Source organism: Echinops telfairi, unplaced genomic scaffold, assembly GCF_000313985.2.
Source record: "Echinops telfairi isolate 266 unplaced genomic scaffold, ASM31398v2 ScPeMD7_17;HRSCAF=63, whole genome shotgun sequence".
NCBI classification, from domain to species: Eukaryota; Metazoa; Chordata; class Mammalia; order Afrosoricida; family Tenrecidae; genus Echinops; species Echinops telfairi.
This window is the reverse complement of record NW_022103914.1, coordinates 1,576,970-1,600,420: the sequence shown is the minus strand read 5'-3', so window position 1 is coordinate 1,600,420 and position 23,451 is coordinate 1,576,970. Positions and strand designations below refer to the sequence as shown.

Sequence of the window (23,451 nt, the reverse complement as noted above, 5' to 3'; positions counted from 1 at the left end):
CCGCCCCCCATTAAACAAGCTCCCATAAGCTATTCAGAAAAATGGGCTCTTAAAACCTGTGTCTGAATATTAATAACATCAATTAATACTTTCCGATCCCCCCTGAGTGCAAGGAACTATGTGTATTTACTGAGGGTCTGTTACAAGTCAGGCAGAGTTCTGCACTTGTGAGTAACACAGCTAGAGCTCTTGCTTACACTCCAAAGAAGACAGAAAAATTACAAACATACTTAATATATTATTTAGACAAATATAAATCCCTTGTAAAAGATAAAGCAGACAAAAGGGGACAGAGAAAGACACGGAGCCCGATTTTGAGAGAACCCTGGAATTCATCCTCTCCTGGTTCATTTTTCTCCGTCCCACAGTCTGATGTTGCTGAGTGCTGTCGAGCTGCCTCCACCTCATGGAGACTCTGCACAACACGACGAAACCTACTGTCCACATACCCGTATGTTTACGTTGTCACGTGTACCTTTTAATAGAGGCTACACTTCAATAAAGGAGGGGTTTGAACTCTTTGGCTAACTCATTTTTCTCTCCAGAGCCCAGATGAGTGCCTGATATACATTACACGCTCAGCAAAAAAAAACGCTGAATGGTGAGCTAGTTTTTTTAAGAAGAAATCTCATCTTGTATTCAAACAAGCAGCCATCTAAGGCGTCAACCAAGTCCACACGGAAGAAGCACACCAGCTGTGTGATCCAAAGATGACAAGTACAAGATTCAAATATGATGAAGGGAAAAGTATCAGAGCTTAAATTGTGAACACCCGCTTTATGGAAGGCTGGAGAGGGCAGTGGGAGCCCAGAACCCACCTGCAGAGTGTCTAGTCAGATTAAGCCTCTGGCAGATCCCCTCTAGCCACAGACCAAGGTCTGGAAGAGCCTTACTATCAAACATAGATTATAGTAATCCTGATTGGGCTGGATCACACTTGACACTTGGCCAGCTGCCCCGCCTTCTGGACCCAACGTGAACTTGGTCTAGGTGCATGGATGTCTTGCTTGATCCTGGCTTTCTGGATATTGGTGGAAGACTTTTCTTACCTGCTCACTGTGGTATTTTATCTGTAGATTGCTATTGCTTTGTCCTTACCACTTCATTTTGTTTTTGTTCTTTATTGCTTCTGCTGGGTTTAACAGTTGTGAAGCGCAGGAGTGGAAGCACAGAAATGATGCTGATGCTGGGATATGTGCAGGGTGGGCAGGGGCAGGGGAGATGGGGATCCTGAGGGGATTTTGGAAGTAGACAGTAAAGGGGGAGGGTGCACTAGAATGGATATAGACAGCTCATTTAAAGTTGATTTAGTCATGGGGGGCAAGGGAGAGAAAATGTTCTGGAATTGATTGTAGTAATGATTTCACAATTCTTCTTGACAAGACAGAACAATTGAATAGTATGATATGAATTATGTGCCAATAAAACTGGAAAAAGAAGAAGCAACCTCACACCGATAGCATGGCCAGTATAAGAAGGAATTATATGTTAAGTGTGCAGTCTCCATATGGAACTGGAGTCAGGTGTCAGACAAGGAAGAACATGAGGGTAGAGCAACACTGCAGGAAAGAACACCGATAAATTCTGCTAAGCCTGTTCACTTCTTACACAAATTCGAATGTTGTTGTTATTTTTTTGAAAGACCGCTACTCAAGGAGGCAGAGGGAATCAAGATGTTACTGCCGGTCAGGGAGGTTCTCTAAGCAGAGGAGACAAAAAAGCTCCGTGTGTCAGTAAGAAGGAGCTCCGTGAGTGAAACACCAGCAAATACAGCAGCTCTTCTCTCAGCACCCATCCCTCAAAGGCGGGGAAAGGACAGCCAGGGTCTGTTAAGAACTCAACAGTGCTGACCAGCAAGACCAAACTGACCTTCAGCAAACACTCACCCAACAGCAGGACACAGTTACTTATCAAGTGCCAGCGAATTTATGAGTATACCAGGACAAAACACATTCTGGGTCCTAGAACAAAGCTCAACAAATTAAACAAACAAACAACACACAATTGAAATCATACAGAGATTTTGTTAGAAAATCAGTAACAGAAAATCTTTAAACACTTAGATACTAAATAATATACTTCGAAATCATCTATAGGGCAAGGAGGAAGTTTCAAAAGGCAATCAAAAAATACACGTGAGTAAATGAAAATGAAAATACAGCGTAGTGAAATTTGCAGGGCAGAGCTAAAGTTGTGGCAGTTACATCATTTCGTGTCAACTTCAAGTGTAGGGGTGGACTCTAGCCTGTCAAGCAGGTCGCAGCTTGATGGTGCCTCCTTGTGGGTGTGACCTCCTCATAAAAAGGGTCCTGAACCTCCTCCATCCCCCTCAGCTTTCACCTTCCTGTTGATGAGCCAGGCAGCTGAGACCTGCCAGAACTTGGTGGTCCTTCCACCGCCATTGGCTCCATACGACCGTGCACCCACCAGCCGGTGATCTTCCTGCATTCTGTATCATTGCAAGGAGCTGAGTGAGGATGAAGATGGATTTATGGACTAGTATCGGACATTTGGACTTGAGCTGGACTGGGCTGGGGTGTTTTCCTGATATATAATTACTTCTTGATATAAAGTTCTCTCTTACACATATGTGAGTGTCATCGAATTTGTTTCTCTAGTCAACTTGCCTAACACATTCTGGTACCAGGAGTGGGGTACTAGAGAAACAAATCGTGAAGTTGGAGAGTGGATGCTTGTCTGACCTCTGCCTTACAGTAGTCTTTCGTCCTCTTTGGCTAGCCAGAGGTCAGATAGGCCCACACTGTTTACTTGCTTGCTTTCTGGAAAGAATATGGGAAGTTATCTTTTCTTTGGTTGATGTCATTGGTTATTCCTGTTTGAAATGGTGAAAATTAATGTGTAAGTGTAAATTTTGAGCTCGGGGCAAAAGCATCCCTTGAACTTCTCTTCTGAGACCATGCTTCACAGTCAGAATGGCTGACAGAAGGCCTCACTCGGGCTTAAGACAGCCCGAGACATAAGGCTATACTGGATATGAAGGAATAGTTCAGATAACATTGAATTTGACTGTTTCAAGAATATGTTTAGGAGCTGTCTGTACTAGGATGTATTGATTTCTTCTAACTATTGTTTGAGAGAACAGTTGACAGACTGAAGAAAGAAAAAGAAGCCCTTTGGCTTTTAAAATTTTGAACTAGTAGTTTGCTCCTGAAGCTGGAAAAAATTCGGGACAATGAAGAAACTCTCCTCTTCAGGGCTGAACGTTAAAGAGAAGCTGCAGGCAGTCTGAAAAGCTTTCTCGGTGATCGTCTGGACCACTTGTTGAGTGGAAGTGGGAGAACTACAGCAATAGAGAGATGGGTTAAATCTGGCCACTGGCACTTGTTGATCCTGGTTCACAGGGACTAGAGGAGAAGACGAGAGTGGGTTGGTGGTCTGAAGTTCAAAGAGTTGTGCAGAACCTGAGCCTATAGCATGACCTAGCCCAATGGGGGTTAGGATTGTTGAGAATTTGTGACAGGGCCCATGGTCGAAAGACAAGGCGGCTAATGGACACCCTGGTGAGGCTAAGCAAGGCGACCCACATTGAGTCAAACAGAACCCAACCAGATGAAGGTAAGATTTTTGAGCCTGTGAACTGGTGCATGTTGCTGCTAACTTCATGGATGGCCTATCCTGATTTGACTTTGCTTATGGATGCAGACTCACAAGGTTCCAACTGGAACGAAGATTCTTCACATCAAAGAACATGCTGGTCTCCTCAGAGCACTGGGTTGATGTGAGTGGGCAGTATAGATATTGGACACCCAAAATGGGGAGGATAAAGGCATGAAGTGGCTGGCTTACAGACTTTCATGGGATGGGGGAATATTTTGATAGGATTATGGGGTAGGTGTTCACATAACCACTTGTTAGGCAAGAATACTTTTGTTCACTTATAAAATAATATGTTTAAATGAAGCTGGCACATTTTGAGTTGTATGCCTTTTAGTTTTATCCTGTTAGATACAAATATGATTTTACTATTGTCTTTGTTTTAAAAATCATTTAAAAGAGCTGTGTAAAAGTGTCAAGTTGACAAGAGATGGTCTGTGGAATTTACATAATTTTGTGTCAACTTGAAGTGTAGGGGTGGAATCTGGCTTGTCCATCAGTTTATAGCTTGATGGTGCCTCCTTGTGGGTGTGGCCTCCTTATAAGGAGTTGTTCTGGGAACCTCCCCCCTCTCTCTGCTTTCATCCTTCTGCTGGCGAGCCAGGCAGCTGAGACCTGCCAGAACCTGGTGGTGCTTCCACCGGCATTGGATCCACAAGACTCTGCACCCACCGACCTGTGATCTTCCCGCATTCTACATCATTGCATGGAGCTGCGTGAGTCTGAAGAGGGAATTATGGACTTATGGACTTGATCTGGACTGGGCTGGGATGTTTTCCTGATATATAACTACTTCTTGATATAAAGTTCTCTCTTACACATATATACTGAATTAGTTTCTCTAGTCAACCTGGTCTAACACAGTATTGCATAAAATGCAAGCCCTAAAAAAGAAGGAACTCTCAGATCAGCAATTTAGCTCCCACCTCATAAACGTAGAAAAAAGAAAAGCAAACTGAACACAAAACAAGCAGGAGGAAGAAAATAATAAAGGAAAGAGTAGAAATTTGTGAAACTGAAAGTAGAAAAACAATATGAAAAAGTAAATAAAACAGAGCTGGTTCTTTGGGGGGTGGTGGGAATCAATGCAATTGACAAGTAAGCATGATTGGGGGTAGGGAAGATACAAATGACCAACATTGTGAATGAAACAAAGAATTATCTCTATAGACATCAAGACAATGAGACACACTATGAACAACTATAAACCAGTTGCTCTTCATTCATTTCAGACTCATGGAGCCCTGACATGTGTAAGAACAGAACTCCATAGAGCTTTCAGTTGTTGATTTTTGTGGATTGCCAGGCCTTTCTTCTGAGGTGCCTCTGGGTAGACTCAAGCCTACTATCTTACAGTTGGCAGCTGAGTGAATTATTCATTTGCTTCACTCAGGGGCTCCATAAACAGTTATACAGACAAATGTGAAAAGTTAGATGAAATGCTCTACTCTCTAAGAAACACAAACTACCATAACCAGCCCAAAACAAAATAGATAATTTGAATAACTCTAGGAGCCCTAGTGGCATTGTTGGTTAGTCATTAGCCTGCAACGAGAAAGGTTCTCAGTTCAAATCCACCAGTTGCTCCTTGGGAGAAAGATGAGACCGTCCACTCCTGTAAAGATTTACATGATCTGAAACTCCATCGAGGGTCACTTTGAATCTACCTGATGGAAATGGTTTGATTCCGTTTTTGAATGACCACTAAAGAAATTGGATTTATAATTAGGCACTCTCACAATAGAAGTCTCCAGGCACAGATGGTTTCACTGGAGAGTCCTACCAAAAGTTTGAAGAAGAATTAATACCGATTCTACATGAGTTACTCCTGAAAATAGAAGAGGGAACACCCAAATTCATATTATAAAGTTAGTATTACTCAATATCAAAAGAAAACTGCATACCAAGAGCCTTCATGAACACATGTGAAGATCCTTACCAAAATATAAGTTTTGCAGTTACATCTTCATCTCCTGTCAACTTGCAAGGGGTGGAGTCTAGCCTGCCAATCAAGTCATAGCCAATAATGCCTCTGTGTGAGCATGGCCCTCCCCTCAGGATTCTGAGAACTGCTGCCTTCTTCCCTGGAGGCGGGACACACACACATTCTCTGCTACACATTCCTGTTGACAAGACTCATGGAGTCAAGCTGATGGAGCCAGAGCCCTGGAACTGGAGGAGCCACGGGGAGACCAGCGCCAGCACTGAGATGCCTCCACTGCCACTGAATCCAGAAGGCTCTCCACCCACTGGCCTGTGATCGTCCCGCATTTAGCATCATTGCATGGCTGCATGAGTCTGAAGAGGAATTTATAGACTGGTGTTGGACATATGGCTAATATCGGACTTATGGACTTGAACTGGACTGGGCTGGGATGTTTGCTTAATGTACAATTACTGTTTGATATAAAGTTCTCTCTTATACACATGAGTGTCTATGAATTTGTTTCTCTAGTCAACCCAGACTAACACAAGCAGAAAGTAGAATTCAGCAATATATAAAAAGAATTATATGTTATTATCAAGTGGGGCTTATTCCAGAAGTGGGAGACTAGTTCAATATTGAAATACCAATCAGTAGAATCCATTATATTAACAGCTAAAGGAGAAATCTACATGTTCACATCAATTGATACGGATAATCATTTGAAAAAATTCATATTCATTCATGATAAAAATTCTTCAAAAAAAAAGGAGTAGAGGAAAACTTCCTTAACTTGATAAAGAATGTCTATGAAAATCCCATGGTAACATCATACTAATGGGGAAGAAGGAATGCTTTCCTCTAAGGTCAGCAAGACAAAGAACTACAATAGCTAAAAAGATTTTGAAAAGGAATAAAATGAGAGGAATCCGTTTACTCAGATGAATGATTTACTATTCTGCTACAGTAATCAAGACAGTATATTTTTTGGCAGAGAAATAGACACAATGACCAATGGGACAGAGTGAAGAACCCACAGACTCATATACACATGACCAACTAATACTTGATAAAGCTACAAAAGTAATTCAGTGGAAGAAAAAATAGTCTTTTCAACAAATGTATAAAGAAATAAACATCCATCTAAGTCTTTCCTAAAATTAACTCAAAATGGATCACAGACTTAAATGTAAAACTTAGAAAACTAGAAATTTACAAGAAAACCACAACAGGAAATATCATTAGGGTCTTGGGTGAGGCAAATGGTCCTAGGCGTGCCACAGAAAGCATGATCCATGCGCAGAACAACGGACCCACTGGTCCTACGCCAAAAGGAAAACGTTTGCTCCGTGAAACCTGTGAAGAGGATGAAAAGGAAAACCACAGAATGGAGAAACTATTTGCAAACTACATATCCAACAAGGGACTCATATCACTGTGTGTGTGTGTGTGTATCGAGAACTCTTAAAGTTCAGCAGCAGCAGCAGCAGCACACAACGAACCATCAAGCTAGAAAACGAACATGAAAAGGAAAGGAGCAGACATCAAACAGACGGAAAATAAGCACAGGAATGGTCACTATCAGTATCAAATGAGCTATCCTTAACATCTATCAGAATGACTAGACGTTCTTTTCTATTTTGTTTATAAAATAAAAAACAAGAAAAACAAGGTCACCACCTAATGTTAGCAAGGATGCAGAGATGTAGAAAATGGATCTCTCATACACAGCTGATGAGAATGGAAAGCCATTCAGCTATCCTAGAAACATTTAAAAAAGCAAACCATTACCATATAACCTAGTAATTGTGTTTCTGGGCATTTATCCCAGAGAAATGAATATTTATATTCATACAGAAAGCTGTATGTGAATCTTTATTTGTGTTTGCCCCAAACTGGAGACAACGGATGTCTTTCAATAGGTGAATGGTTAAACAAACAGTGGTTATGCTGAACCATGGACTACTACTCAGCAGTAAAAAGATGCAAATGGATACACACAACAGCCTCGATGAATCTCCATGAATTACGAAGAATAAAAAAAGCCTATACTAAAAGGCTATAGGCTGCATATTTATATTACGGTGATGTTCTTATAATGACAAAATTAGAGATGTGGAGACACAGTGGTTGCACAGGGAGGAGTAGGGTGTTGAGGGGCTGGGGGCACAGATGTGGGTGTGGCTATAAAAGGCAACAGGAGAACTTTTTTTTTTTTTTCTTCAGGAGACCCTTCTGATGGCAATGGTCTGTGTCCTGATTGTATCAATGTTGCCACCCTGGCTGTGACGCTGTATGATACCTTTGGGGAAACTGGGTAGAGGGCACAGGAGAGCTCTGCGTCATTTCTTATAACTGCACGCAAATCTACAACTATTCTTTATTAAAAGTTTAATTTCAACTGCCTTATATGCAAATATTGGTCGACAACTCACTTTATAAACAACTATATACACATACTACACATTAAAAGAAAATCTAACCATTGATGAATCCAGATGTACTAGTCTTTCAACTTGCCCATACTTTTATCTGAAAATAAACATTGAGCGAAGATAAATAGTCTATATTTTCTTCACATTCCAGTTGGAAATGCTCCACTGCTAGCTCGTGCCCATCTGGCTATCCGCCTTGCTTCCACGTGTACCCACGGTCTAGTGACAAAGGCATCCTCAAAGGCCGAGCCAGAGAGGATGACAAACATCCTGACAAGTGGGGATGAATCATGTTCTGCAGTAAAAGGTAATCACTAACATTTTACTGTGTAAGCAGGTCTGAACTATTATTCTGCTCGGCATACTTAGAAAGCATATAGTTTCATATCTGAGGGGATGAAGAAATGTTATTTTGGCTTTTCACTTTTGAAGCATGAGTTTCCTTCTTTCCAGTGAAAGCACACCGAGCAGCAGTGCTCCACCAAGAGGTAATGCCTAGTACTACATCAGGTTGGCCTAAGGAGAGACTGGTGGCCAGGAGAGTCACACAGACGTGGGTTCAAATCACTGTCCAACCCCGGTGTCAGGCAAAAATGCCAAATGTAAAATAGGATTAATGTGGGGCTTTTTGTGAGGATTTAATAGCAAAACTAAAAATAATAATAATAAAAAGGTAAAACTCATATATAAAACTTAACACAAAAACCTCAATTACTTTTTTACTATTACCATTTACAATTACTTCTACTGAGGTAATCATCAGGTAATATAAGAATCTTCAGATGATAGATTTTTACGAGAACAGTTCCTGAAATTACTTTAGAGTTAACACTTAATAGTAATTTCCTTATATAGTTTTAGACTCAAGTAGGATAATGTATATAAACTCACAAACTCACTGCCATGGAGTCGGTGCTGACTCAGAGACTCCAGGACAGGGCAGAGCTGCCTCTGTGGGTTTCCAAGACTGCAACTGTTAACAGGAGCAGAATGCCCTGTCCTTCGCCCGATAATGCATATGGGAATTATATACATATAGGCATTTTACTCAAGGACTGATATAGTGGAAAAAATACAATATTTAAATTCCAAAAGGCTGAAAATTCAGCCCAGATCTCAGGATAGTACTGAAACTGCCTCAGCTTTCTCATTTTCAAAATGGGACCATATTCTCTGTGCAACAGAATTGCAAGGGTTAAAGCTGAAATTTTATATAAGCATACTTTATAAACTTAAAGCATGATGTGACATTAACAAATTCCAATTTTCCTATTTCCTGCATGAAACGTCATTTATATGGCTTTATCTTTCAAATCTGACAGGAAAACAATTTTCGAAAATAATACAGATTATTTTTAAAGGGAGAGGATTTTAAAAAAGTGATACCAATGAAACGGCAATTTCTAGTAGTTCTTTACATAAAAGTTGCATACATATAGGACAAATATTTCGCCACAACGGTTTTAATCTGATTGCCTTATAATTATGAAACGTTCTAATTATTTTTCCTAGACAAGGCAGAGGCATGTGTTAGTTATCAAAGTCAGGTCAGAGGCTCTCACTCTGAACTGTCTTTAAAAAGAAACCCTGGGGTCAGGGTAGTTGCCATGATTACCCACCCTTGGTCCCCACACATCTGGGCCCCCCGTGGGTTAGGAAGTGCCTCTGCATCGCCCAGACACAGAACCTGGCCCTTCGCTGAATTTCATACTTATGCTAATGTCTTCAAGTTCTGGCAACTCTTCTTCCCCAATACTCATTTTTCTCTGTCCCTGTGGCTTAGGTTCTCTCTTAGGCCCATTGTTTACGTTCTCGTTATCTTCTGGCTGGAGTACCATAGTCAGTGTTCAGTTAATTCGCTTCCACTTTCTCCAACTCTTACAATTCATTCTAGTCACCACTGCTAAATTAAATTTGCAAAAATCCTGCTCTGTCTCCTAAAAGTACAAGACCTTTAGCCTGGAGTACAAGGAGCTGCCAGAAGTAGAATAATTAGTCACCAGAAAAATGAGAATCCACCTGTTGTGTCCTATGCAGATGACATACTGCCACTGAGGCCCTGGCACAATGATTGCGTCTCCTAAAATCAGAGCTCCAGGCCACGCAGCTAAGGGAGGCTCCAATTAAAAGGGAGGGAAAGAACCTAAACATCATCTTAACTTATTTAAAATGTATAAGCTTTAAAACTTTTGCTAGAATTGACACTTTTGGGAAAGTGTTTCTAAATGTGAAAGAACCTACCTGGTACAGACAGGCTGCTGTTCCAAGGAAAAAGGCCATGATGTAATTAAAATCCTCACCATCACTCTGGGAAAAGAAAAGAAGAGGTTGTATTTTTCTGGTGCAAGCCTATCTCCACAACAAATCCAGTGGGACAGGATATTGACGATGTTGCGACACAAATGACCAAGCATTTCACAATGTGGAATGGAAAAATTCTCAAGAGTCCCAAAATGGGAATATGAAGTATACTGCAATGCGACAGAAGGAGGCTACAAGTGTTCCTCCATTTCTTGTCCACTCACAACAACTTCATTTCACCCAAGAGAAAAAGAAACCGGACAAGCGCGAGTGTTGCCACATGATGCAGTCTATATTCTCTCTGCCTAAGAAACCATGTGGCAGCACAACACCCCCGAGGCCTGTAGAGTTACTTCCGCTTACTAGGGTAACTATTTGACTCAAATAAATATTGACAGACTTTCCCATCTAGTAAGCACAGCACCGAATTGTCCAATAAAGTAATTTGACATGATTTAAAAGGTAAAACAAAATCATGAAAACTGAAAGCTACTGCCCACTAGAGTGTGCTAAATCCCAAGGAGAGATGTCGGGCCTCATCAGTCATGTAGTCCAGGCTAGAAAACCAGCCACTCTGCGGAAAAGCAGAGGTGGATCACACACAGAGAATTAAAACACAAACACAAAGGAACTATAACACTGCCCACTTTCCTATCTCTTCTGTCCCTCTTACATAGCCACTCTTATTGTTGTCTTCAAATGTTACTCTTCCCAGGCAGGCGAGTGAAGTGTGCTCCTTAAGAAGAAGTCTTTAAAGGAACTGTCCACAGGACTCAGGGTGTCTCTCCTGATCACGTCTTCGTGAACCAGTAGAAAGAGAAAAGTCCCTTTGGAATTATCAGGCAACAGAACTGGCTGTAAGACAGGGAGAGCGGCTTACCCAATTGAGAAGCTCTCAAAATGGGATCCATTAATCTGTCTGGGACGCTTAGGCCAGCTCGACACCAGAGACAGGGCAGGTCAACAGCAAACCTTCCCACTTTAATAGCTCTAAGACTTTAAATAAGCTCTGTAGATTTTTTTCCTTAGTCTTTTTTTCTGATTGTAAAGTTTATGTTTACTGCAGAGAATTCAGAAAATACAGGATAATACCAAAGTCAAACAATCTATAAAACCTCATGTATTTTCTTTTCAGTCTTTTCTAAGTAGATAACAAGGGGATTTGAAAATAAGTTTGTGGGAAAATGGAATTAAAAGAAAATGGGGGGGGGGAAAGATAACACAAATTTTCCATTAATCTTTTGAACTCTCATAGCTAGCTAGATAAAATCAAGCTCTCAAATGTACAATTCGACCACTGCCAACAAGTAGGTGTTATTTTTTCTTACGTTTACACTATTGCTTTATAACTATATTGCTTTGAAACATCACTTAAACATAAGTCCCTACTGTCAGTTTAAGGCAAGGGTTCACATTTTTACTTAGTATTTGTACGATATTGGGCCCTTTCTTTAACTTCCCTTCTTTTGGAAAATGTAAATCATGACTCACAAACGCTGTCAAACCCAAACCCACTGCCATCAAGTCGATTCCAACTCACAGCTACCTGACAGGTCAGAGCAGACTGCCCTTGAGGGTTTCCAAGACTGTGGCTCATGGCAGGAGTAGAAGGCCTCCGCATTCTCCAGAGGAGCAGCTCGTGGTTTCAATCTGCTGACCTAATCACTAGCAGCTCAATGCGTAACCCACTATGCTGCCAGGGCTCCTTAGAAAAGTTGTACAAATTAAGTAAGATTTGCAAACACAGGGCAATGAATGTAAAAATGTGCTTGACACAATTGATGTATGTATGGACTGTGATAAGAGTTGTATAAGCCCCCAATAAAATGATTTTAAAAAAAGATTTGCAAACACATACCTAGAAACATACCTAGCACACAGTTAGTGTGCAAATAGTTATCAACCTCTCTCTCTCTCTCTCTCTCTCAGGTCACTATCATTCATTTGATAATCTGGTTCTCCCTGAGTGCTGCTTACTCTCTGGTGCAATGACGACCTTATATTCTCAATTAGATCCTAAGTTCCCTTGATGGCAGAAAACAAATCTAACCACGTAGCTTACATGAAACTGTACACTACAAAACCAATAAATGCATGCTGAATGGAATTAGGCTTCCAAAACTTTAATTCCTCTTAATAAAAAGAACATTGAAACATATATCTGTTCAACAAATAGTAACACCTGTGGGGCAGTGCTGTAGCTCAAATATTAATAGACTTTACAATCTAGTAAGTATAGCATTGAATTGCCCAATAAAGTATTTTGACATGATTTAAAAGGCAAAACAAGTAATGTTAGCTGTTCAAAGCCACCAGCTGCTCAAGAGCAAGGTGAGGCTGCCTGCATTTGTAAAAATGTACAGTCTCAGAAACTCTACATAGGGCCACTGTGAGCCCGATTGACTCAGTGGCAGAGGGTTGTAATGGGACATCCAAATAATTACATTCAGTAGATATTTAAGTCTGGGTCAGGAGAGCTTTGACCTATACATTTAGTTTGGCATATCAAACCCAAAGTATCACATTTAAATAGAGATATGACAACCAAATGCAAGTCTTAATTCTTGATCAGAGAGGAGAAAACACTCGTTAAAGGACATTTTAGGGTCAACTGTAGAAAAACGGATTTTTTATATTATATTATGCATCTTCTTAAATTTCTTTGACATGATAAAAGGTATTGTGATTATATAGGAGCATTTCTAACTCCTAGGGACACATATATTGACTAATCTTGGGGAGGGGTAGTAAACAGTCCTAATTTATACAATTTTGTTTCCAAAACCAGGAACGAGAAGTGGTCTACAAGTGGGTGTTAACTGTATTGTTCTTTAAAAATCTTTGTTTATTTCAAATAAAACGTTGTACAGTTGGGAGAAGGGGAAGTGGAAAACAGAGAAACTTGTTATGCAGCTACTGAAAGAATGTTCTAGATTTCTGTGCACGCACCAACAGGAAAGTGTCTCCTAAGAACTGCTGGGAGAATAAAGTAAGATGCAAATCAATGAAGATATACTGCCATTTGCACAAAACTTGATTGTAAAAGAACTTATAAGTAAATCTATAGAAACAGATATACTAGCATATGCCTATACTTTGGAAGGATACATTAGTGGTTGGGGACAAGAAATGGGAAGGGAATGTTTCACTTTTGTGAAAATTATGTATCAACTTGAGCACACTGTGAAACTGACCATGTATACTTTCTTGTGTGTGTGTGTGTGTGTGTGTGTGTGCAGGGACTAGAGCAGGCGTCCTCAAGCTACGGCCCGCCAAGGACATTTATCCAGCCCACTGGGTGTTTTTGCCCCATCTTACTTCAAAATAAGATATGTGCAGTGTGCATAGGAGGAATTTGTTCATAGTTTTTTTTTTAACTATAGTCCAGACCTCCAACAGGTCTGAGGGACAGTGAACTGGCGCCCTGTTTAAAAAGTTTGAGGACCCCTGGACTAGAGGGTAGCAAAAAGATGATGGAATTTTTTTATTATCTTTAATTCTATTTTCCATAAACTTTTTGAAATACCTTCGTGTATGTGTGTGTGTGTGTGTGTGTGTGTGTGTGTGTACTAACCTTTTTTTTAAGGTCATGAAAATATTCAAGTAAAAAGTATGTAGTTAAAAGAAAAGAAAATCCAGGACAAAACACGAGGGCGGAGGTATGTCATTATTTAAAGGAAAGGTGAAGGAAGAAAATTTACCAAATAATCTGAAGAAAGAGAAAAAACAAAAGTAACAATAACTAGTTGTTTCAAACTACAGGGAACTGAAAAGGCAGCATTTGGTCAAATGCAAAAGCAAACGCAAAAAAAAAAAAATCAATGTGCAACAAACATAAAATAAATAATTTAAAAAGTGTTTTTCATGGAAATGAAGGTATCAAATTATCATGGAAAAAAGTTAATGCACCAAGCAAACTATTAAGAGCAATTTATTTTTATTAGATTTCTAAAATAAACATTACTTTTGAAATTAAAAAATAAAACCCAGCTGTCATTGAGAGGATTCCAACTGTGCAAGGCTGAAAGTGTACCAGCGCAGAGCTGTGCTTCACTGGGTAACTGTTAGTACCTGGGATTCTGAAAGTGATCACCAGGCCTTTCTTCTGAGCAACTCTGGTAGACTCAACCTATGACCATCTTAGTTTGCCACCAAGGGCATTAGCCATTTGTACCATCCAACAACTCCTTAAAAACACGTTTAAAGGGAGGCCACATAAGATCAAACCGTGAGAGTGGCTGCCACATTTGTCTCCCAGAAGGCTGGTGTTAGGTGCCATCGAGTTGAAGGATGAAGAGATAAACAGCAACAGTCACAAAATGTATCCCCAAACCCACTGCCAACAACCCACAGAGGCCCTCTGCACAGTAGAACAAAACGCTGCCCGTCCAACGGCATCCTCACGATCAATCCTAGGTTTGAGGCCAAAAAGGAGCTCATATCACGAGGTTTTTAAAAGAACGGCAGGTATAACATGTTAAATAGGTTGATGGAACAGCACTAGCAGAGAGGATACAGACGAAATGTAGGAGGTTAGTGGAAGCTGGGGGCAGAGGGGCGGAGAGGGATGGAGAAAGGGTGGGCCGAGGAGGGAGAGAAGCAGAGGTGGAGGCAGGAGAAAAGAAAGAGGGTGGAGAAGCAAGGAACTAACATACAACCTTTAAAAACTTCACTGTCACCTTTGAGGGTTACTAAAAAAACAAACAAAACAATGTATTATTATGAAAACTAGTAATACTTGTTTTCTTTTTAAGTGCAGACGAAGAGATAAGCCGCAATATTCACAAAATGTAGCCCCCAAACCCACTGCCAACAAGTCGATTCCAACTCACAGAGACCTGACAGGGCCGAGCAGAGCTGTCCTCAGTTTCTGAGACTGTAAAGCCTCACAGAGGCAGCACTGTTATCTTTCTCGGCACAGAAAGTACTAGGATGACACTACTAAAATGTTAATAGTAACTTTCAAAGACTCACTTTTTAATCTTAAGTGACAAAAAAGGGCACAAAATTACATAGTGAACATGATAGAATATAGATGAAAAAAATGGGGGGTGGCTTTCATTTTCTTCTTTATAACTTTCCTCCCAATTCTTTGACAATTATCATAAAATCAGAAAAGTGTCCTTAAGTTCTTTAGAAAGAAAGCAAATACTGCACCCTACCATAGATACTATATCACTAAATAAATTTTAAATTCCCACTGAGCTTAGACAGGTATATAATTTTTTAAAAGATATTAAAACATTGTGGGAAATAACATAAGGAATATAAGCAGAGTAACTACTTTTGCTTCTTTACGGGCACAGAAAGTTCCATCTTTCTCCCCGGAGGCAGTTGGTGAGTTTGAACTGCTGAACTTGTGGTTAGGAGCCCAACCACCCACTAACGTACCAGAGCTCCTGAAGTCACCACTATAAACAATTTTAAAATCAGGGGCTCTTAGAATGCTGATGCTGAAGTGGTCCTTGAGCTCATCTGGTCTAACATTGTCATCTTGCCGACTAGGAAACGGACAATCAAGGTTACACAGTGAGGTAGCAGCCATTGGGACCCACGGATCTTGACTTTTAGGTTAGAATTTATTTTAATTTCAGAAGAATAAAAAAGAGTGAGCTCATTTACATATACCTAACAAAAAGCATGTTGTTAGGAATATGTACATGTCCAAGGGGACTTTAAAAAGTTAATGGGCAAATAGAATGAAAATTTTCCAAGGACTCTTTGAAGGCCCCTTTACATGGACATACTCATTGGGCTTCAAAAAGTTTGTGGGGAAATGGAGTGACAAGATAGTAGGATTCCATTCTTTTCATGGAAAGAGAGCCAGGATGGTTAAGTGCTCAGCTGCTAACTGAAGGTCAACGACTCAAACCTGTCTAGTGACTCGGGAGGTAGTCCTGGTGATCCGTTCCCATGCGGATTACATCCTGGAAAACTCCATGGGGCAGTTCCACTGTCACACAGCGCTGCCATTGCTGCTGCTTTCTGAAGACCCTCAGTGTTTTCCTAATATACAACATGCAAATTGCTCCGAGAAAGGCATCAGCGTGCAAAGGTCGATTCATGAGGGAGCACAGACAATATAAACCCCATGTGAGACCATCTCATGTATTCATGAGTGTCAATTCACAAGAAATGTATTAACATCTGTAAACTCAGAGCCAAGTACAGAAAAGAATGAAAATAATCTAGTTTACACATTACTATGAAACACATCAAATCTATCAACTTAAAAACAAAGCAAAAAAAACCCCAAAGCTATACCCATCCTAAACTTAAAAGTCTGAAGTCAAGATACCAAAGAAAACTTCAGTGCTACACGTTTTAATAAATCCGATGCTGTCATCCTGTGAGGTAGTTATTAAACTAGAGGAAATATGCACATTCTGAATCCTCAAGCACAATGAATAATACACAGAAGTGTTGACTCTTGGGTTTCTCAAATGTAAATGTGCCACAGGCACACAGTCTCATATTACAAAATAAATATATGGCAATCGTTTCTAGGAGGATTTGAGAAAAGTAGAAACTCATGGCCTAAAAAAAACAAAAACAACCTAAAATTACTATCTCTATATTGCTTTTCTTCAGGAAATACACTACATATTTTTGGCTAGATCTTATAATACGATCCCAAATGAAATCGTATGCACTTGAATCAAGTATTAAAGAAATGTTAAAAGTAATTTAACCCTCCTCCTCCATTTCCACCAATTCTGAAGGGCTCCACTGTGGGAAACTTCCTAATAGGTGAAAGTTAAAGTACCACGGTTTGAGATTTGCACTCCAGTCTACATAGTAGATCACTTCAGAATAGCTTTTACTGATCAAAAACTCTCTACCGCGATTCTAGAGACCATCCCTAACAGAAAATACATCTAGAGAGAAGGGTAAGAGTTTGTCTGAAGTCCTACGGCTTTTGTGAGAATAAAAAGCATCTTTATCCATTACAGTATCATACCATGTGATCTAATTTATATGATCCTCATTAACCTTAATGAGTTGAAAACTTAAACCTGTAGTTAACTACTACCTGTAGTAGTTTCACTCCTCCTGCTCTGCCCTCCACCACTCCCCCCAAGACCTCTGGTAACCAGTGTTTTCTATCTGCCTCTGCAGTAAGGTGACCAGACGTCCTACTTTTGAACAATTTTCCCCGTGTCCCGTGGCGTTTTGAAAAAGCCCCAATTTTTGGAAAGAATGCACGACAAGCTAGGGTATACGGTTTTCAGCTGCCATGTGGCTATTTCGTCAGGATATGAGTTTTATCAATGGTGTCCCGCTTTACCAATGTTAAAATCTGGTCACCTTACTCTACAGTTGCCTTTTCTAGAATGTCACAGTTGGAATCACAGGCTGAACAATGAACTCCTAAGGTCCCCACCCTGGTTCCTGTCTTTTTTGTGGCTTAATAGCTCATTTCTTCTTCTCCTCCCAGAGCACTTTCCATTATATGGCTGTAGTACACGTCCAGGCACATCTTGAAGGACAACTTGGCTGCTTCTAGAACTTGCCAACTATGAATAGTGCTGCTATAAGTTCATATACAGGTTTAAGTTTTCAACTCATTAAGGTTAATGAGTAGCATATAAATTAGACCACATGGTAAGATACAGTTTAGCTTTGTGAGAAGCTGTCAAACTGTTTTCTAAAGTTGCCTATCACTCTGTAATTCCACTAGCAATAAATGAGAATTCTTACTGCTCCACATCCTAGCCAGCCTTTGATATTGTCATTAAAAAAAAAACACCCTTGAATTAATTGATTTTTGAATGTTCAACCCATTTGGCATACCTGGACTATATGCCCACTGGATATGGTATATAACACAATAATATTTTGTTGAGGATTTTCACACAGGACCTTGAGTACATCCCGACTGAAGTTGAAGATCCCATCAAGAAAAGATTTAATGAATCAGAGACTAATGATTGAAGATCAGATGAGCTGTGGAATGCCTTCAAAACATCATTCATGAAGAAAGCATTCAAAAGTCAGGAAAGAAAGAAATGGACAAAGTAGATGTTAGAAGAGGCTTTGAAACTTGCTCTTGAACAGCGTAGCTACAGCAAATGGAAGAAATGGTGAAGCAAAAAAGCGTGAGACAAGAGGACAATTGCAGACCTAAAGTTAGAAAATCAAAAGGGAAGAACACACTTAGTATTTCTCAAGCTGAAAGAATTGAGAGTAATATCCAAAACTTAAGTTAAGTATTCAAAGTTTCTATGAGCAAAATATTAAATGATGCAGAAGGACCACACAAAGATGAAAAGTATACACAAAGTCACTGTACCAAGATGAATCTTTTTAGGAGGAAGCATATGATTAAGAGCTGATGGTATTGAATGAAGAAGTCAGAGCTGCATGAAGGGCATTGGTGAAAAAAATTGAAAAGAGCTCCAGGAATTGACAGAATACCAGTTGAAATGTTTGAACATGAAACACATGCTGGAAGCACTCACCTATGCCAAAAAAAATTGGAAGACAACTACCTGGCCAACCAACTGGAAGAGATTCGTATTTGTGCCCATTCCAAAGAAAAGTGGTCAACAGAATGTGGAAATTATCAATCAATATCATTAATGCAAGCATAATTTTGCTAAATATAATTTAAAAATGGCTATAGCAGTACATCGACAAAGAATTCCCAGAAATTCAAGCCACATTCAGAAGAGGACATGCAACAAAGGGTGTCATTGTTGATATCAGATAGATCTTGGCTGAAAGCAGAGAATACTACAAAAGATGTTTACCTGTGTTTTATTCACTATGCAAAGGTATATTCGACTGTGTGAACTGGATGGAATTATGGGTAACACTGAGAAAAATAGTAATTCCAGAACACTTCGCCGTGCTCATATGGAACCTGCAGATCGTCCAACAGGCAATCATTTGAAGAGAACAAGAGTATATTGTATGGTTTAGAATTGGGAAAGAGTGTAGTATATCCTTTTACCATACCTATATCTGTAAACTGAGCAAATAATCCAAGAAACTGGATTACGAGGGAACTTAAAAAGCTCAAAAAATGTCATGGAAAAATGGAAAATATAAATCTTCTATGAACTTCTGAAGCTCCCTTTGCATATAAAATCAAACACAACATGAGGCTTGGAAGAAGACTCATTAATAACCTGAACTATGCAGACGACCCAACCTTGCTGAAACTGAAGCAGTTTAGAAACACTTACTGATGAAGATTGAAGACTTCAGCCTTCAGTAAGGATTGTACTTCAAGGTGGGGAAAAAGAAATCCTCCAACTGGACCAATAAGCAGCAGCATAACAAGTGGAGACGAGAGTGACACTGTCGAGGAATCCATTTAATCCGGATCCCCAATCAATGCCCAGGGAAGCAGCAGTCAAGAACTCAGATGGTGCACTGCACTGGGCAAAAGAAAGACTTCTTTAAAGTGTTCAGGTCAAATGTACCTTACCCAGTCATGGTATTTTCAGTCATGTATGCATAAGACAGACAATGAATAAGGAGGAAGAAGTGATTCCTGTAAAGTTATGATAAAGACATTGAAATACTCCATGGACTTGCGGAAGAGCAAGCAGATTCATATCTTGAAGGAAGTACAGCCAGAATGCTCTTTAGAAGCGAGGACAGTGAAACTGTGTGTCATGTACCTTGGGCATGTTAACAAGCTGGACCAGTCCTGGCAAATGACAGCGTCGTGGTAAGGTGGAGGGTGAAACCCAGGAAGCCCTTCAGTGGAGGACTGACGCAGTGGCTGCAGCAGTGCGCTCTAGACAGCAAGGGCGGTTTGAGGGCACAGGGCCAGGCGGGCTTCCTTTCTGTGGTGCCTGCGGTGTCGATGAATCAGAACTGACCCACCCTAACAGCAACACTATGCTCATGAGAGAGACTCAGCTGTAAAATGGTCTTTTGAAAATGCAAACACACTGAGAGATAGCAGAGGTATCAACAATTTAAATATTAAAGGGAATTCATTTATTCAAATTGTTCCTCTTCTGAAATGAAAATTTTTCATCCACTACATTGAGACAAGATCTTATTGATCAGAGGGAGAACATGTGACACTTTGGGGTAAAGACAGACTTTGGCCAGGTGCAGAAGCTCAAAAACATGGAAGGATAGTTTAAACTACTTTCCTAGGTTTTGAAGTTGTGAGTCAGAAGAGGGAGAAAGAAAGAACTTGCTCAAGAAAGAGAACGCTAAGCTATCTGGGTGCAGAGAATGGCCAAGGATACACGCAGTTTCCTTCATGGGTACTGTAAAGTACAATAGCCTTGCCTGAATTAAGGTAATGTGCTTATGTACTGTCTCCTAAGTCAGGGGAGGAATGGCTCTGTGGTATAAAAGATTTTCTCTACTTTTTTATTACCAAAAGGACCGTAAGGACACCCCTGTCCTTGTTCACAGGGGCAGCAGCTTAGTTTAGAACTCCTGTTCTAATTTCACCAGAAATTGGCTTAATGCTATCCTCTGACTCAGGTCTGAGTAAGGACAGCAGACATGGTCACCACGTCCTCGTTCCCACTGGCCCAGGAAAGCAGCTGAGTCTGGTGGGCTACATTTCTGTGCTTAAAAGCCCCACCAGTTTGTGGTCCTTGGCTATGACAATCCTAGAAAACTAATACATCCCCTTCTTCAACGAGCCGCCTTGTCCTATTTTGACTCATGCTGACCTGAACTCTGTATTTTGCAATTACTCATGGACTTCTTTGCCTTCCCAATTCAACTGTGAGGTCTGTGATGGTCCCCAAAATGCCTATAAAGCACTGCCTTCTGCAAAGTAGAGGTTAAATAAATGTGTGCTGATTGAATTAAAGGAGCTGACTAGAACTCAGTGTTTCAGGAGGAAAGGGAGACTCACACATCAAAACCAAATTCACTGCCATTGGGTTGATTTGACCCACAGGGATCCTGTAGGAGAGAAATGCTGTAAATCTTCACAGGAACAGGAAGCCTCTTCATTTTTATGGCTGTAGATCTTTACGGGAACAGAAAACCTCATCTTTCTCCCAAGACACCTGGGGGGCTTGAACCACTCACCTTGTGGTTAGCAGCCCAACACATAACCCACTGTGCCACCAGAGTTCCAGAATAGGTATAAAGAACAAAGAACTTAATACCAATACCCAATCCCATTCAACCAACTGTGTGGCAAAGTCATCTAAAGTGCAAAAATGGTACAGTACCTGGAGGAGACTTTCTATGGCATGGAAGCCTCTAATTAAATTCAGAGCCCCACATAAAAGGCTAAGGATAAATGCCACAATTCCAGACAGAGTTGCAGGTTCCAGTCGCTGATGAGCTGGAAAATAAAAAGGTTAGAAATAAACTTACAAATTAAAACAGACTCACTGCTCAGTCTCAACTGGTCAAAGACAGATTAATCTTCGAAAAGTATTTAACAATATTTGTAAGTAATTAAGTATTACTAAAAACCGAAGAACATTTGACAACAAAAAAGCTTCCCATCCTCAGTTGAGTAGATGTTTCCCCCCCACATTTTAGCAAAGTCATCTAACTTGTGTTTGGGTGAGATGGTGGTACGGAATGCCTACATCTAGCAGTACATCATGTAGGAAAACCTTATTGCCTAAATGTCTACTATTTGCAACTAGGCGCACATGTTTGCAAAGGTGACGTTCCCTGGAAATCCAGTGCACAACCCCTACTTCTTGGGGAATGCTTAGAAAACATTTGTAAGGACAGAGGTGTGCTGTTGGCACAGCCCTCCCTCGTTTCCCAGCTGGAAGGACTCTGCGCATCCGCGGAGGCTCATCTCATCTGGAATCTGCACTCTCCAGCAGGACCGGCCTGGAGCTGTGAAGGCACTGTCCCTCTGAGCAGCACTGGGACCACTGCTGGGACCCTGGGACCCAGCAAGCACACTTGTTCACTGCTGAGGCTTCAGTCCAGAAGATACCCAATCACACAAGAGCTTCTCCTCCTCATCATTTTGCTCTTAATAGAACTAACATTGGATCTAAATGAAAACACAAGACTAAATACATAGTCATCTACATGACAAGGGAGACGGGAAAAGAGAGGACAACAAATCACATTTAGATCATTTAGTTAACGCATTGAAGTGTAAAAGTGCCAACAATGAAGTTGATGAGGCAGAACTTAATATAAGAAAGAGCTAAATCTTCACTACTTCTATTCAGCCATCACAGCAGAAAACCTTGCCTAAACAGTTCCTAAAGACACCAAAACTCACATATCATACACACACACAAAGGATTTATTTCTCTAGTTCAGCAGAAAATGCTAATATGGGAATAACATTAAAAAAAATTCTTCTGTGCCCAAGTTCACTGCCAGGTCTCTCAATCAATTTCCTTGAAATTTTATTATGAAAATGGAAAATTAAATGTCATTATAAAGTATTGATACCCATCAGTAAAGAACAAATTTCACAAATTTTTTTTTTTTTACAAATTTCACAATTTAAAAATCTATGCAATTGGTCTATCAGTTAGTCATGTTTCCCATTTCCTCGCAGCACCAAGGGCTTCAAACAAACAACAAGAATATGTAATATGGGTCTCAAACAGAAAACCACCTGAATTCAGAAAAATTATGTAAATCACACTTCAAAAGTGTATAAAACAAGCTGACCATTTAAAAAAATTCCAAATAATACTTGGCATTATAACCAAAAGACCTTACTTATTATGGTCATGTACAATACGGCCATTCTTAAATGGAAAAAAATTGCCATACTGATGACTATCTACTTAAGAAATGAATAATAAGACTATGTAAATGAAATATGTATTAAGTTTGTAACACTTGCCTTTGGCCTTAGAGCAGACTCATTAGAATTACAGTACACTATAAAGTAACTCATTCAAAATGACCAAAAATATTTTCAAAGGCATGAGAGCAAGAGATAAGCTTACAGATGAGATATGCATTTGTGTGGAAGGGCTGGAATGGTGCCAAATCACTGTGGGAAAGACAAGATCCCTTCCTCCTGTCCTGCCCTCTTGCCAAGACTTGCACCCTGACCATGGTTATCACGAGAACTATCGGCACACATCCGAGGATGGCACTCCTTAAGGAGTTCTCATTTTAACAGACTGCACCAGACATGTAACTGCATCTTATATGTATTATGGTATAGATGCCTATTTTTTTATATGTCAGTAGGACCGATTTTAGACGTGTTGTTTGCACACTTTGACATCTAGA

General features: G+C 40.2%; 1 protein-coding gene across 2 annotated transcripts in view; it reads right to left on the bottom strand.

The window, feature by feature from the left end:
- Positions 1-23,451, bottom strand: part of SEC22A (SEC22 homolog A, vesicle trafficking protein) — a 59,331-nt gene that overhangs the window by 1,458 nt on the left and 34,422 nt on the right. For both annotated transcript variants that reach the window (XM_004712233.2, XM_045287567.1), the window contains exons 5-6: positions 21,444-21,559; positions 10,216-10,281 (exon numbers count right to left, since the gene is read on the bottom strand). In XM_004712233.2, coding sequence (XP_004712290.1) covers positions 10,216-10,281; positions 21,444-21,559 — 182 coding nt within the window. The remainder of the gene's footprint in view (positions 1-10,215; positions 10,282-21,443; positions 21,560-23,451) is intronic.